Genomic DNA, 18,499 nt, shown 5'->3' with positions numbered 1-18,499 from the left:
TAATCCATTTTTTAACTTTGTGTGTGAATTTATTTTTATTTTCCTCAATTTTAATTTCAATTTTTAGACTGTTGAAAGCTTTTATAGCATGGTATTGGTAGTGTCTTTGTCCAAAGCTTGAATTTACTGTCGGAGTTTTTATGTTTTCTTTGTACGCTTGTCTAACTGGTCTGTTAGTGTCTTTAATGTTTAATTGTCTACTTTACAAAGCAGATGGCGCTAGTGTGGTTGAGGATCACTTGCATGCCATGATAGGTATGTAATACGGTTTAACTTTACAAAGCAGATGGCGCTAGTGTGGTTGAGGATCACTTGCATGCCATGATAGGTATGTAATACGGTTTAACTTTACAAAGCAGATGCCGCTAGTGTGGTCGTGGATCACTTGCATGATATGATAGGTACGTAATACGATTTAACTTTACAAATTATGTGCTCCTGCAAACTAATACCACTATGTAGTGTGCCGAGTATAAAAATCTCACAAACAGAAAATATTATTTTCAGATTATGTATCAATTGAATACGCCAGCGCTCAACGAATACAATTTTTTTTCAGCAGACGGGGACGTTTGGCGCTTGGGAAGTGAACAGGTTCTTAATGATTGGTAAATATGGGTGGAGTGTCAAGGAGTTATTATAAAATGAATTGAGAATTAGAAATGCAAAAGTAATTGGGAAAAGGGAGATTTGGTAAGTTGTTTGTAAGCTCAAATTACTTTCTTAATAAGGTATGTAAGGTCAAGTAGTTGTAGCATTCGAGCAGCCGGACGCATCTTCCAACGCGTTCCACAATGCGTTCTCCAACCACTTTGTGTTTTTTTTAGTATTTTCAAGTGAAATGTGGCAACATCCATTTGAAATTATTTTTAAAATCAATTGATCAACATTTTAAATAAACAACAACCAGTTATTAGAACTTTATGGTCATGTGATTTGAGTGCAGTGTGAACAATCGAAAATTTTGTTAAAAAATATTCCATATTCGCTCGCGATGAACAAATGTGGGACGAGGTTCGGTAACTGTACGCCAGATGTTTTCAACAGAATTCTACGGAGCTAGGCCCAAGCAAGTGTTTCGCTATGCCCAGGGTAATTTATTATCCCGACCGTCGCTTGTTATTGCGGGCACAATGCACCGCTTCTACAATCACCAGGAACAGGATTATATGGAGATGAATGATGGATTCGCTGAACGTCACAGCGGTGCTGCCAAGGTCTGTTATCCATGTGAGGATATTGTGTCAGCGCTTTATTAGCAGCAGACACATACCTAGACAGATGACAAACCTCGTGCTGACACTGTTGGTGGACGCGGTGGACTCTCTCGCTGCAGCAGCTGGTCCAGTTTCTTCACCACCTAGGATTCTTGCTGCAGAGTCGCTATCTTCTATTTTTGTGTCACCTATTCCTGTACTTCATTTTACTTAACTTAACTTCACTTTCTTTTTGAAATATTTATATTTTTTGTAATACCTGCATCAACTGTAAAGCGCCCCTGAGGTGATGTCTCACAAAAGCTGTGCTATACAAATTAGCCAAGAAATAAATTAATAAATATGTATCTACTAAAATAAGATGAGAAATAAGTTTTGCTGTTTAATTTCAGAAAGGCGGTGTACAACAGAAATAAACATTTTCAAACGAGTTTCTAAAAAGTAAAATTTACAACTTACGTAAGTTTTTGATAAGTTACTCACAGGAGTGTTTACATATGTATCCAATTTATGGTAACTAATGCTCACGGAAGTTGTTGGGAACTTTGACTTATGTAAGTGCTCACAGCGGCCGCTACACATGCAATTTTATTTGCTGTAAGATAGCTTCCTGTAAACAACCATTTGCCAGTGCGATTTTGTCAATAAAGAAGAAAAGGAACGAATAAAGCGTTGGAATAGAAGTTGGTTTGAGAGAAACAATTCTCCAAGTGGTTTTGTTCCGTTAACGGCGGAATTGAATGGAGTTTTTATTTTTATATAGATTTCATAAGCTATTAGAAAGCTGTAAGTCCGCGCAGATCCTATTAGACCTGTCAAAAACTTACGCCTCTTACGACTTCTGTATACATATTGCTATAAATTAAGTGTCGTTTACATTTTTAATTTTGCCATAAGTCACTTATGTGAGCGACTTACAGGAAACAAATACAGTGTGTGGCAAGCCTACGCACGACGGAAGTGAAACTTTTAGTATTCTTCTCTCTCTCTTTTCATTTCATTCTCTCTTTTTTTCTATCTATTGACATATTTATAAGTAGCATGATATAAAAAAAAATTAAAAGTTATAAAAATATGGGATTCGAACCCGGGTCCTGCATAACGAGTGTCGAACGCTCTGCCTCTAGACCGCGAGGAGAGGTATCTCGCGCGACGAGAACCGCGTATACAACATGTACTCCTCAATTGACTTGTCCCGCGCAAATTTTCGTTTTCAAACACGGCAAATATATAATTTTTTTTTTTTTTTAAAGAAAGACAAACATTCCCGGGTTACGAATAACCCAACAATGTTTGAAAATCTCCTACTACCACCACAGAAAGCCGAAAATGTTGCTTGTGTTGTGATGGAGGACTTAGCCAGCCGAGGAATCGAACACGCGACGCTCGGGTGAGACCCAAGCGCTATGCCCACTCAACCACTGACCGGTCCAAATATATATATAAATATATATATATATATTTATTTATTTATTTATTATTGGATAATTTGTATAGCGCCGCTTTTGTGAGATATCACCTCAGGGGCGCTTTACAGTTGATGCAGGTATTACAGAAAATATAAATATTACAAAAATAGAGTGAAGTTAAGTAAAATGAAGTAAAGGAACAGGTGACACGAAGATAGAAGATGGAGACTCTGCAGCAAGAATCCCAGGTGGTGAAGAAACTGGTCCAGCTGCTGCAGCGAAAGAGTCCACCGCGTCCACCAACAGTGCCAGCACGAGGTTCGTCATCCGTCCAGGTATGTGTCTGCTGCTAATAAAGCGCTGACACACTATCCTCTCACAGATACCAGACCTTGGCTGCACCGCTGTGACGTTCTACGAAGATAGAAGATGGAGACTCTGCAGCAAGAATCCTAAGTGGTGAAGGAACTGGACCAGCTGCTGCAGTAAGAGAGTCCACCGCGTCCAACAACAGCGTCCAGGTATGTATCTGCTGCTAATAAAGCGCTGACACCTCACATAGACAAGAGACCCTGGCAGCACCGCTGTGACGTTTGGCAAGTCCATCATTTATCTCCATGTAATCCTGTTCCTGGTTATTGTTGAAGTGGTGCATTCTGTCCGCAATAAAAAGCGAAGGTTAGGTAATAAATTGCCCTGGGCTTAGTAAAAAACTTGCCAGTGTCCAAGCTTGCCCAGTTTCCGAGAATTTTGTTGAAAACATCTGGAGTGCATTTACCGGTTGCCGTTCGTTTCGAAAGTCCGATATTTTTGAGCAAATTTCAGAATATTCACTTTTAAACACAGCACTCAAATCACACATTATAAAGTTCTAATAATTATTAAGTTTATTTTTATTTAAGTTCAAATGTTGATGGATTGATTTTAAAAATAAATTCAAAGGGATGTTGCCTCATTTCCCTTGAAAATACTAATAAAACACAAAGCGGTTGGAGGAAGCGTTAGGACGCGTCCTGCTGCCACGAAGGGCGCTACAATACATGCTATCACATAACGTCTTGTTAACGCTTTTTATAGGGTCGAATCGAAGATATATCGGCAGTGTGAATTCATATCTGTCGGTTTTCAAAATATTTCCGTATATTTGTCCGTTTTGGAAAAGATCTATCGTGTTTTAACAGTCTCATACCCGTATGGAGTCTGAGTTTGAATAACATTTCTAAATTTTGAAAAACTCACTTACGGCTGTGTTTTTTACTAAAAAAACTTGTCACGCACGTCTGCGAGGGTAATTAGTCGCGTTATCGGCCTTGATTAGTAATTTTAATGATTCAAAATAAAAATAATTAATCAAAATACCGAGCGACTCTACCGGCTCGATTTGTAAGCTATATTTCGACCAAAATATCATATAGGTACTGAGCGTTACTTCTAGCCAATTACTCGAGTGAACACCTGCCGGTCTAGAGTCTCACTTAATGGATTTAGAAATTTCGGGAGACTATCGGTTAAAATTAACAAATTTATGTAATTTTTTACTACATTATTACAAATCATGTAGATATCTTCTTATATGTATGCCTGACAAAGTCGCAGCACGAGAGCATTTTATCACTTTTCCTCGTATTAAAAAAATCACAAAAAGAAAAAAAAAATTAGTTAAAGCGGGGATCGAACCTCGGTTCTTCACGACGACAGTCGGGCGCTCTGCCTTTAGACCGCGAAGCTGAGTTTGGAGAGTGACCTAAACTAGGTATATAATATTAGCTAGGCTCCTATAGCGAAATGATCACGGTTTTTCGTGACGGTCATGAGTCGGTTTTACTACGATCCTCGAAAATGCATGACGCGCGTAAAGAAGTTTCACTTCAAAAACTTACGTGTATAAAGGCAGTCTTAGAAAAATTTTGAAAAGTGAGGTTAAGACATTTGTATACCCGCGCTTATAATAATAACAATTGGATTATTTATATAGTGCCATTTTTGTGAAAAATCATGTGTGTTATACTTCTTTAAAAATAACATTTTGCTCAGATTGAACTGTACTTACCGTTGGAACAGATTCCAGAGGCATCGGATAGTCTGATGGAACAACATATTGATTATAAAGATGAGAATGTACTTTTATTGAAAGTTTTGATCCACACTACATTGTAATTTTATACAAATATTAATTAAATTAGTAATTTTATTTGTACAAAATTGCAATATAGTGTGGATCAAAAAATCCCATAAAGGCAAAGCCTGTGTGTGGGTATTATAGTACTTATTATCGCAATTCTATGGTAAAAACAAAACATTAAATTAAGGTGAACGTTTTCTTTGACTGTAGCACCGGTTTTATCAGTTTATATTTATCTCTTTTTATAGATACAATCCACTTTTATCTTAACGGTTTATCACCTGGAAAACTATGTCAATACATTCTCGAGGAGCACAACAGCACAATACAACATTGAAAACTATGTCAACACATTCTCGAGGAGCACAACAGCACAATACAACATTGAAAACTATGTCAACACATTCTCGAGGAGCACAACAGCACAATACAACATTGAAAACTATGTCAACACATTCTCGAGGAGCACAACAGCACAATACAACATTGAAAACTATGTCAACACATTCTCGAGGAGCACAACAGCACAATACAACATTGAAAACTATGTCAACACATTCTCGAGGAGCACAACAGCACAATACAACATTGAAAACTATGTCAACACATTCTCGAGGAGCACAACAGCACAATACAACATTGAAAACTATGTCAACACATTCTCGAGGAGCACAACAGCACAATACAACATTGAAAACTATGTCAACACATTCTCGAGGAGCACAACAGCACAATACAACATTGAAAACTATGTCAACACATTCTCGAGGAGCACAACAGCACAATACAACATTGAAAACTATGTCAACACATTCTCGAGGAGCACAACAGCACAATACAACATTGAAAACTATGTCAACACATTCTCGAGGAGCACAACAGCACAATACAACATTGAAAACTATGTCAACACATTCTCGAGGAGCACAACAGCACAATACAACATTGAAAACTATGTCAACACATTCTCGAGGAGTACAACAGCACAATACAACATTGAAAACTATGTCAACACATTCTCGAGGAGCACAGCAGCACAATACAACATTGAAAACTATGTCAACACATTCTCGAGGAGCACAACAGCACAATACAACATTGAAAACTATGTCAACACATTCTCGAGGAGCACAACAGCACAATACAACATTGAAAACTATGTCAACACATTCTCGAGGAGCACAACAGCACAATACAACATTGAAAACTATGTCAACACATTCTCGAGGAGCACAACAGCACAATACAACATTGAAAACTATGTCAACACATTCTCGAGGAGCACAACAGCACAATACAACATTGAAAACTATGTCAACACATTCTCGAGGAGCACAACAGCACAATACAACATTGAAAACTATGTCAACACATTCTCGAGGAGCACAACAGCACAATACAACATTGAAAACTATGTCAACACATTCTCGAGGAGCACAACAGCACGATACAACATTGAAAACTATGTCAACACATTCTCGAGGAGCACAACAGCACAATACAACATTGAAAACTATGTCAACACATTCTCGAGGAGCACAACAGCACAATACAACATTGAAAACTATGTCAACACATTCTCGAGGAGCACAACAGCACAATACAACATTGAAAACTATGTCAACACATTCTCGAGGAGCACAACAGCACAATACAACATTGCAAATTATTTGGATGCCCTACCTACATATGGCATATTTACTCTACTAGTCAATAGATGTCAGTAAATACCTACATCCATTAAAATTATAAAATAAATTGAGTTACGCCTACGAATCAATAGATGGCAATGCTTGCAAACTTGTGAAGGAAAATATTTTTAATTCAACTATTGCCCAATAGATGGTGACAGGTTTATAAACATCAAAATTATATTTATTTTTTTTTTATAAATAATAGAAATCAAAGTTTTTAGTGCACATTGGATCATTTACTAACCCAATATAAAAGTGAATTTAGTTCAGTTGCGGGCAGCGGTCTTCACTACTACTCAACTCTACTTTCCCAATACAATTATTCTGGAGACATCAGAACCAAAATTTATCACTCGCGTTACGAATTTTGACTGCCAACAGGCGCAAGGACAACTTTACCACCTAACTAAGCACATAACCACAACATGAATAATTGCAAAGCCTGTTCAGAACCCACTCTCTCCGACGAGTCCGTATTTACCTGCGCCGTGTGCAAGGGAATATTCCATTTGCACTGCAGCGGAGTGGCAGAGACCTCATACCGTCGACTCACTAAAGAACGACGTGCCCAAATTAAATGCAAGAAATGCCTATCTGACACTCCGGCTTTCAATGTCACTGCCAGCGGTGCCTCAACTTTGGACAACGAACTACTATTAAAACAAAACGCAATACTCGACCAAAACACCCAAATTCTCGCCACAATCTCAGCAATGAGTAAACAATACGAGGATATTCTACTTCGAGTCCACGAACTCGAGAATATAAACAAAAAACTTGAAAAAAAAAACTGTGATCTTGAAGCGCGCTTAGAGCTAATAGAAGGACAATTTGAAAATTTAGACAGGGAAAACAGGTTGAAAAACGTAGAAATACGAGGAATCCCGGAAATAAGCGGAGAAGACTTAAAAAATGTTGTTTTCAATATCCAAAAAATTACAAATGCCGGAACAGAAGTGAAAAACGTGGAAGCAGCCTACCGTACTGGACAAAAAACCAACAAGGATTTACAACGGCCGATAATCCTCAGATTCAAAACAAACGATGACCGTGACATCTTCTTAAATGACATAAAAACATTTAACAAGCGATCTGCAAATCGGGAGGATAAACTAAACACAAATATCATAGGAATGGCAGGAAAGAGCTCTCAGATTTATATCAATGAACACTTGACATTTCGAGCTAAACATCATTGGTTTCTTGCACGTAAGGCTACACGAGACAATATTTTTAAGTTTGCCTGGACCAGAGGGGGACAAGTATATGTACGCAAAGACGTTGGGACGCCCGTTATACTTATCAATGAAAAAACCAAAAACCTTTTATCTCCCTCACCAAATAACTTATAATCAATTTTCATCCTTTGGTATACTTTTATTTTACTTGATTCTCCTGTATACTATTATATATTCATCTATATATTACTTGATACTCTCTGTTACAAAAAACATATTATTGGATTTTTCTAGCCCAAAGACATTTAACAAAAGCATGTACCCCATCATTGTTTTTAATCGATCAAATAACTTAATACAATCACCTCTTTCCAGTAATCTACTTTTCTTATCATGTAGAAAATGTGTTATTGTAATTGCATCAAAACCATTACAACTTACTATGCTTTATACAATTATATACATTGCTTATTTTGTTATTGCTTTTAATAACTGGCGAACTCCTTCTCGACTATTGCCAACAACAGAAACCAGTGGTACAACTTATTTTAATAATATTCTACATATTGATACGATTACCCTTAAATGCAATATTACTTTAATTACTAACAAGAATGAAATTAACTTTTTAAATTTTATTGTTTTTAGTTCTGCAAACAATAAGAATTTTCGGAAATATTTTTTTTTCTTACATTACTTAACCGTGCGTTATTTTTACCTACAAACAAGATTTTTATCTCAAAATCATTATTTCAAATCCCTTGTATACCACATATTCATTATACCATTGCTTTCAATTCTTATTTCTATAATCTTCCTAATTTCAAAATGACCAAGTATAAATTATATTCTTATGTTACATCTTCACAACAAATCAATACCTATATTACTAATAAAGATATCACTGTCACTACATCTTTACTATTAATAATTAACGCAATGCAAAAAACCAAAAAATGGAAGACTTAGCAGATCTACTAGATAATACAACACCTATCCCATGTTCATCAACCAACGATTCTGAAGTTGTACGTCAATTATTATTAACTAATTCTACCCTTATGATATTTTCAATGAACATTAGAAGTATTAACAAAAATTTTGATGAATTATCCATTCTTCTTACTGACCTTGCCTTAGATTTCGATGTAATTGTCTTGACCGAATGCTGGATTCAAAAAAATTTCCTTCCTAAAACAATAAAAAACTACAATCACTATAACACACTACATAACCAAACTCAAAACGATGGCGTTATTGTATACATCAAAAATCACATCCCACACTCAGTCAAAGAGATCAGAATTAAAAACGCCAACTGCCTTCAAATACAACTTGATAACCTCATAACAATCCTTACTATATACAGATCTCCGAATACACATAATATAACCCCATTCTTATACTCACTACAAGAAATATTAACAAACATAAAACACTGCCAAAACACTTACATAATTGGTGACCTTAACATAAATATAATCAACAAAACGCATCCTCAAGCCAACGAATACCTAAATGCACTAACTTTATTAGGATATTTGCCAGCTGTCACCTCTCCAACAAGAGAATCAGACATAAACAATAGTAGTTGTATAGATCATGTGTTCGTTAAGAGTAAACTAGACAACAAATCCATTGTATATCAATCAACTATAACAGACCACTATGCAATCATTACTTCCATCACCAAAAAAATTCACAAACCAACTCAAAATGCTCCACCCCAAGTAATGATTTCTTATGAAATTCTCCTAGATCATGTCTCGAAAGAAAATTGGGAACTCATCTATTCTTGTACTGATGCCAACTCTGCATGCGATTTATTTATAAATACTTTACATAACCACTTGGCCAAAGCAACATCATATTCAAAAACTAAAACAAACCGATCGCAAACAAAAATTAAACCATGGATCACTGCTGGTATTCTCCACTGTATCAGAAAGCGTGATAAGATCCATCACTTCTGTAGGAAAAACCCTAGCGACTATGCATCTCTCATATTCTACAAACGTTATAGAAATAACTGCAAAAAAATAATTGACACTGTTAAAAGGGATTATTACAAAAAAAAAATCAGTGAAGCTACCAATGATAAAAAAAAAATTTGGAATATCATAAAAGATATAGCCAACATTAATAAAACCGACACACCTATTGTTAAAATTAATATCGAAGACAAAACAATACATGTAAATTCTGAACCTGAAAAAATATCCGACCATTTCAATCAATTTTTTTGCAATATCGGTCCCAACTTAGCAAAAAAAATTTTAGCCAGAAAAAACGTCTCAGAGAAAGATCTTGCAAATGGTATACCTATCAGTACTCTGACCTACAACCCGTTTCACTTCACTCCCACTACTGAATCAGAAATTATGGAAATAATAGCATCTCTCAAAAACAGTAACTCCACCGGAATAGATCACATCTCGGCAAAAATTATTAAACACCTCCAAAAATTTATCGCCCCCCCTCTTAAACACATAATCAACTCAAGCTTCAAAACTGGTACTTTTCCTAACTCCTTAAAACAGGCTACAATAATCCCAATCTTCAAAGCAGGTGACAAATTATCTGTAAATAACTACCGACCGATATCCTTACTAAGCACAATATCTAAAATTGTAGAAAAAGCTGTAAAACATAGACTGTGTAAGTTCCTCGAAGATAACAACATATTATCAGACAACCAATATGGCTTTCGCAAAGGTAGAAGTACATCTGATGCAATAGCTGCCCTCACGAAAATCGTTTCCTATAATCTTGACATTGGTCGCAAACCACTGGCTGTCTTTCTCGATCTTGCGAAAGCATTTGATACGGTCTCTCATTCCTTACTGCTAAAAAAACTACATCGGGTTGGAATAACAGGAGTAGCCTACACATGGTTTGAAAACTATCTAATGAACCGAACACAACAAACTCTCATCCACTCTGACAAAACACATATAAGCGAAAAATTACCTATGTCCTTTGGTGTACCTCAAGGCAGTATACTAGGACCAATTTTATTTCTTGTATACATAAACTCACTTTGTGCCATGAATATTGGAGGTAAAATATTATCATTTGCCGATGACACTGTTCTAATATTTGAAGATGTAACATGGGAATCAGTCACTAACAAAGCTAATAATGGTCTATTAAAAGTAAAACATTGGCTGGACACAAACCTCCTCACACTTAACATCGACAAAACCCAATATATGACATTTTCCATCCGCAAACATAATGTACCCAACAACTGCCCTAAACCTATTATTCACTCGTGTTCATTCAATTTACACACTCACGAAATCACACCTAATATAAATTGCACGTGTTCTACCCTTAAATCATCAAATGCAGTTAAATATTTGGGAATAATCATAGACAACCAACTACGGTGGGAAGCCCATATCAGTGACACAGTAAACAAACTTCGTAAACTCTGCCATGTATTCTGCTCCCTTAGGTCCATCCTTGATTTACAGACTTTAAGAAGCGTATACTTTGCCCTTTTCCAATCTATAGCAACGTATGGTATAGTGGGATGGGGTGGTTGTGCTGAATCCATTATTAATCCTATTATTACAGTTCAAAAACTAATTTTGAGAATTATATTTAAATGCCAACCTACCCATCCCTCTAATGAACTCTTTGCTAAAATCAGGGTCTTAGATATACGACAGTTATTTACTAAGGTAAGCATTTGTTACATACGAAAAAATAACCTACTGTTGGCTCCACAACACCAAGCTCACACCCGCTTTTCATCAAACCTGGGTTGCGTGGTTCCTCAAACTAAAACCTCTTTCGCTCAACGGCAATTCTGGTTCATCGCGCCTAAAATATACAATGCATTGAGTACCGACTTAAAGTCAAGTAATTCTATATCCATATTTACTGCTCGTGTACATCAATGGATATTTGAAAGGGGACGACCTTTCTTCAAAGATTATATGAGTTCCTAACACAAAAAAAAAAATTAATAACTTCTTTTCCAACTTGTCTCATATCACGAAAATTAAAATTAAGTGTTGAACATAAACATGTTGTCTTATAGATAATACCTAAGTTATATAAACTTGCACACAAACAATTATATGCATTAAACAATCTACATTAATTATGTTTAAATTTTAATCTTAATGTTTGATATTTTTAATTTTTATTTGTATCTTTTTAATATACATATACTTTTTCTTTATTTTTCAGTTTACTATTAATTTTAATATACTTGTTTTTAGTTTTATTTATCATCAAATTTGTTTTTCTTTTTTTTCTTCTCTAATTCTTTCTTATGTTTCTATAAAATAGTATTTTTTAGTTCTTCTAAGTTATTTTTATTATTATTACTTCATTATGATTTATACTTACATACTTATGTTACTATAAGTATTTTTTAGTTCTTTTATGTCATTGTTATTATTATTTCATGTATAACTACCACAACACGGGCATTAGCCTAGTATGGTAGTTAAAAAAAATGTCTAAACATGTAACTTGTAAACATTTATTAAATAATAAAAAATAAAAAAAATAAAAATAAAAAAAAAACTATGTCAACACATTCTCGAGGAGCACAACAGCACAATACAACATTGAAAATTTTGTCATTTGTGCACAAGCTGATTTGTGCGTTTCATATTACCTGCCATTGTCAGGTCACAACTGAACTTTCTAAGATAAAGATCTGGGGCCAAGTACTACTGACCTGCACTGTGTTCAGGTATCCAAACTGGGGAGAGTGTCCGAATATGACTATCATCTTCTTGACCAGCTTCCCGTGCGTGAGAGACTCCGGGACTGACTTCTAAGATAAAGATCTGGGGCCAAGTACTACTGACCTGCACTGTGTTCAGGTATCCAAACTGGGGAGAGTGTCCGAATATGACTATCATCTTCTTGACCAGCTTCCCGTGCGTGAGAGACTCCGGGACTGACTTCTAAGATAAAGATCTGGGGCCAAGTACTACTGACCTGCACTGTGTTCAGGTATCCAAACTGGGGAGAGTGTCCGAATATGACTATCATCTTCTTGACCAGCTTCCCGTGCGTGAGAGACTCCGGGACTGTCACCACGGTGGCCGTATGTCCCGCTGTACTGAGGGGACCTGATCAAACAAACAAAAAAACTTCTAAAACACAAAGATGAAATAAATTATAGTTACAGTAGAAATTGTGTAAATGTTCCCACATCATTCATCTTACACACGGTCTCTACAATATTCGACTGCTAAACGCCATCTATGGGTATTCTAATAGACTAATCTAGTGCCATCTATGGGTGAGTTCTTACACTAACAACAACGATATAAGAGAGTTTCACTGTTTGTAAGAAAAATGCAATTTGGACTTTTTTTATAATGTGTACAGTGAAACTCTCTTATAAGGTTTTCCAAAGGACCAGAAAAAAAACTTCTTATGTGGGAGAACCTTTTATGTGTTTTCAAGGGACTAAAAAATCAAACTTCTTCTTTAATGTATCAGCCGGTGAATACCAGAGCATCCTTTGGACAAAGGAGTTTTTCTTATAAAGCTCCGTCGCTTTATAATATGCTCAGTAAAAATATAAAAACTATAGGTTCGTTAAATCTATTCAAGAAAATGATAAAAAATTCCATACTAGCTGAGAGTGGTGATTTTGGATTACCAATATTGTGGCTTTTGTCACAATTCACTGTAGAAACCCCATATTCAATATAATCCATATCTATGTATTTATTAGGTACTTTACTTATTTGATTAAATATAATTGTGTTCAAAGGCCCACAGTTCTACCTCGAGTAACTCACCACACATGGCCACATTCCTGTTGCAGGGCTCACTCCTCACGGTTATGTTCTCCCAGGAGTTGGCGCTGATGTCGAAGGCCCACAGTTCGCTAGTGACGTGCCCCGCTGAGTTATGGTAGTACGAAGTTGAGACGTGTCTGGAACCAAATCGCATTATTAGACAAAGATAATTAAGGAATCAAATTAACCATATCAAAGCAAACTATTCTTTACGTTAAAGTAAAAACAATCAGTGAGACGGGTGAGCCATTTACCAAACCAATAACTAATCTAGGGTAAGTGTGCGTGCTACCTCTGCTGGGGAGACTGATGGAGCTCCACCACGCCCCCGTAGTAGAATATCTTGTCTTCGTGCAGCACGGCACTGCCCCCGTAGCGAGCCAGAGGGGCCTCCGATAGGTTAGATGGGTGCACCGTTTCCCAAATGCTTCCTGGAACACATAAAATTATACTATACCACATGCCAACAAATTCATTTCCACGAGAAGATTTTAAAAAACTGTTGTACATCAAACTGGTACACACAAACATCATAAGTAATATTTCAATCAAAAATCACCAAAGTCAAAACACAAAGAAGAATAACAAAGAAAGTATACCAAATCTTCGATCCAATCTTTGCTATCTCTTAACCTATTAATAGTGATTGTTTTAACTCACAAAACCTCCCAAACCAGGTCTCCTGAGAGTAAGCTGGTGCCTTTTACAGATCAATATGTTGGACATGATTTGATAAGCCTGTTGTTTACAGATATATAATGCTTAAATAGAGTTACCGTTGAAGTCGTAAGTGTACATGAGGTGTGACCTGCCGTAGCCCTCTCCGGCCACAATGTACAAAGAGTCTCTCCATACCACAGCTCCGTGAGAAGCCGTTCCGTTCCTTGTGTCCTGGGTCTCTACCTCTTCCCACACTCCTGGAACATTCAACTACCAGTTAAATACTTTCACCAAATAGTATTCAGATATTAGTTATTAGTCAGACAAATCCAATAAACTATATTCTCCTTACACTCCTTTCTTAGCTCATTCGCTCTACATGCCCAAACCATCTAAGCGTCCCTTTCTTAATCTTACTCTCTAAGCTTACATCAGCCTTGCACTCTTTTAAATTATTTAATATATATTAATTATATTTAACTACACATTAACTATATTTAACTGTAGATCAGCAAAAAGCTGGCTGCCTGCCCGCATGGCAGCAGAGCATTCTGGTCGCTTGCGGGCTCTATAGGTCGAAATTTTTGCAAACCCAGTTTGCCACCTCTTACCAGACCTGACGACTCACTAGCAAACACCGCCACCGAAAAGGCTAACTTATTAGGGAAAATGTTTGCGGAAAACTCGACCCTCGATGACGGAGGTGCTGTTCCGCCGTCGGTTCCTCACTGCGGCTTCTATATGAAAAAGCTGAGGATCCGGTATCGGGATGTACTCCACGTTATACGGGGGCTCGATGTTAACAAAGCTAGTGGACCTGATGGAATACCTGCCCTGGTATTGCAGAGGTGTGCTGCGGAAATAGTTCCAGTTTTGACAAAGCTCTTCAAAATGTCCCTGAAGTGTGGCACTGTGCCCTCTGGTTGGAAAAAAGCGGTCATTCACCTTATTCCCAAGAAAGGTGACCGCTCCAACCCGGCCAACTACCGCCCCATAGCGATCACATCAGTTCTGTCCAAAGTGATGGAACGTGTGATCAACGACAAACTGCTCACATACCTCGAGAAGAACAAAATTATCAACGACCGTCAATACGGATTCCGGCGGAACCGCTCGTGCGGTGATCTTCTCGCGTATGTGACGCATGTTTGGGGGCGGTGCCTGGAACGTCACGGTGAGACCCAAACGGTCGCACTAGACATATCCAAGGCCTTTGACCGGGTCTGGCACCGAGGACTTGTCAACAAATTGCATTCTTACGGACTTCCCGCATCCCTGTGTACGTGGATTGCTGACTTTTTAAGGGATAGGTCGATTCAGGCGGTAGCTGACGGTTTCACCTCTTCCTTGCACTCCATAAATGCTGACGTCCCACAGGGATCGGTTCTGTCTCCGACTTTGTTTTTGTTGCACATCAATGAGCTTTTGACATGTGCACCGATTCATTGTTACGCGGATGACAGTACAGTTCATGATAGCTTTTTGTTTGACAAGCCCCCAAAGGGCACACAAACTCCAACGGCTCGGAGGGCTTTGAAGCAGAGAATGGACGGTTATCTCGAGAGTATTTCCTCCTGGGGTAAAAATAATCTCGTCGAATTTAATGTTTCAAAGACCCAATCCTGTCTGATTACGTCTAAAAGGGATCCAAATGATAATCTAGTCTCCTTCAACGGAAGCAATCTTCCGAACAGGCCTTCCATTGATATGCTTGGTGTAACTATAAGTGACCAGCTCAGGTACGGGGGCTCCATCGAAGCCAGAGTAAAGTTGGCCTCTCAGAAGCTGGGCGTACTGTACAGGGCCCGCAGATACTTTAATAGTACACAACTGCTGACCCTGTACAAATCGCAAGTGCGCCCTACTGTCGAATTTGGCAGCCATCTCTGGTCCGGAGCCCCTAAATACCTGAAAAAAACCCTTGACTTTGTGCAGAAACGGGCGGTCCGTTTGATAGATTCCCCAATCTTAACAAACGGACTGCAATCTTTAGTGCACAGGCGTCAGGTAGGTATGCTGTCCTTGTTCTATCGGTATTACAATGGAAGATGCTCTGAGGAACTAGCGTCATTGATCCCTTCGGCACCGGTGCGTAGTCGGGATACACGCCAAACGCGCGCCCAACATTTGTACACAGTTGACATTTGTCACATGAGAACGGGTCGCTTCTACGATTCGTTCTTAAGTTCAACAGCTCGGCTGTGGAACGAACTGCCGGCCTCTGTGTTTCCTCCCTCCTACAACATGGGACTCTTCAAGACCCATGTTCACTCCTTCCTCTCCACAAAAAGACCCTCCACACAGCATCCCCAAAGATGACATAGGCCCTGAGGGAAATTATTTTCTTCAGGGCCTCCTGTATGGAGTTAATATAAATAAAAATAAAAAATTTAAAAAATACAGTGTCCGGGGGTAAAGTGGACAAACTTGGGCAGGTGATTCTACATGATAGTAACAAGTAAAAAAGATAAATACTTTTCAATATTAAGGTAGTTTTCGGGTACAAAAATTTTTGTTTTTATGGAGAAAATAATATGAAAAAATATTTTTGCATGGGAAAAAAAACAATGAAATTTCGAGAAACTTTTTTAATCTTTTTTACTTCTACCATCATGTAGAATCACCTCCCGAAGTTTGTGCACTTTACCCCCGGACACCCTGTACATACTAACAATAGCTATCTTTTAACTTTATACTTATTAACTACATTTAACCCTATATTTATTTTTTATATTTTTTTTTTTTGTTTTTTTTTTTGCACGTGCCAACTTAGCACGGCATTTCCGTAAAAACTAATTGAACAATTGATTTTACTTAAATTGAATGTTATTTAAAAGTAACTTGTACGTTTACTTTTTCTTATTGTTAATGTACATTTTATGCATTTTAGTGCACACAATCTGATATATGGAATGAATATTATATTTAATTACCGTATTCGATTGGTTGCGAGCAGTCGTGTCCCCCGTACCCCGGGGAGCAGGCGCAGGCCTCCACTCCGGCTGCGGAGCGCTGGCACGTCCCCTGATCACTGGCCGCTGAACAATTCCCTGGAATACATGATCTAAAGGTTTTAGAAAGATAAACACCACACTTTATATTCAAATCTAGAAATTAACCACAGAAATATTAAAATGTGCACCTTTATGAAACCAAAGGTTCCGACCGCAATTCTAAAAAACTTATTTTTACAAATCAAATCATACTTTATTTAAAAATATACCCCACTGTTTAAAAAGCACTGGAGTGTGTCGGGCTTTCTGCGGCAGACCAGATGATTGGGAACACGCAAATCAAAACGAACTATGTTTTACAATTTATACGGATACAAACAGGGGTATCTAGATACAAATAAATAAAAAAAATTTAGTAAAGCTTAATGTCGTATTATCTATATAAGAAATAATAATACCTGGACATGTTTGCCTATCGCAAGCGTTACCAGTCCAACCCTCGTGACATGAGCAGACCGAGTGGTCGCAAAAACCATTACCTAAAAGAAGATTAAAAAACATAACATTAAAAAAAGTTCCGGAAAGTTTGATTTAAAATATAACAATCAGAGGTGACAATTATTATTACATACTGTATCAGAGGGGCGTCCTTTACATTGACTGCAGATAGAGTCGCCGGGTTTCTAGTCGGCGAGCTGCTCGGTGTTCAGGGCCTGGGTCGGTTGCCGCGATGTTGTGTATCCGGGGGGAAGAAAAGGCAGTGGTCCACGGAAGTGCAATAGCAAAGTCGCAAGTCAAAAGCGTTTGTAGACGTCAAAGTGAGAAGAAGCAGTGCAGGCAGAGAGAAGCGGTCAGAGTATATGTTGCAAGAAAAACGAGATGTATTTCTTTAGAACCCCGTGTGTTCTTATGTAAGTTAATTGTACATTAAAATTATGTAGGTAATAATAATCTTCACGCCGCTTCATCTCATGTAAACTACTTCTTCGTAGCATTTTTATTATGTTCAAAATAAATAGTACAATTTGTAACACATGGTCCTCAGCTCGATGAGGGAATCCTTGTAATAATTTAATACTAACTTGTACCATTAACATGGAACAGTCCAACAGTTTAATATGTAAATGTTTATTTGAGGTAAATGGACGCACGCAAATCTAGTTTTAATTATGCAAATTAAGGCGAGTTGATAGTTTTTTTGCATTCAAACTGTGCTTTATTCTGATTGGCTGGCAAAGTTTAGTTTGTCAAGCTGTAAAAATGCTTGTTGAAATTTGTCAGGTACGTTACAACATGCAGAGATGTACTTTATTTCAAATAAATCCATATCAAATGGAAATGCAAAATGGGTATTTTCCATTTTGCATTTTAAATGCTTTTCTAAAAACCATTTTGCATTTTGCATTTTAAATGCTTTTCTCAATGCATTTTCCATTTTAAATGCTTTTCTCAATGCATTTTCCATTTTAAATGCTTTTCTCA

The 18,499-nt window shown here is 37.4% G+C and overlaps 1 protein-coding gene across 1 annotated transcript in view; it reads right to left on the bottom strand.

Moving 5' to 3' along the window:
* LOC149411773 (attractin-like protein 1) overlaps positions 1 to 18,499 on the bottom strand; it is a 97,185-nt gene that overhangs the window by 64,173 nt on the left and 14,513 nt on the right. Inside the window, exons 4-9 of the mRNA XM_089646921.1 lie at positions 17,476 to 17,556; positions 16,997 to 17,113; positions 14,180 to 14,320; positions 13,696 to 13,834; positions 13,404 to 13,540; positions 12,589 to 12,722 (exon numbers count right to left, since the gene is read on the bottom strand). Of these exons, the coding sequence (XP_089503047.1) occupies positions 12,589 to 12,722; positions 13,404 to 13,540; positions 13,696 to 13,834; positions 14,180 to 14,320; positions 16,997 to 17,113; positions 17,476 to 17,556 (749 nt within the window). The remainder of the gene's footprint in view (positions 1 to 12,588; positions 12,723 to 13,403; positions 13,541 to 13,695; positions 13,835 to 14,179; positions 14,321 to 16,996; positions 17,114 to 17,475; positions 17,557 to 18,499) is intronic.

Source organism: Hesperophylax consimilis, chromosome 25 (genome assembly GCF_061612785.1).
Source record: "Hesperophylax consimilis isolate HC1 chromosome 25, BYU_Hcon_1.0, whole genome shotgun sequence".
Lineage (NCBI taxonomy): Eukaryota > Metazoa > Arthropoda > Insecta > Trichoptera > Limnephilidae > Hesperophylax > Hesperophylax consimilis.
Note: the sequence above shows the minus strand (reverse complement) of the source record. Positions and strands in the feature narration are given on the sequence as shown.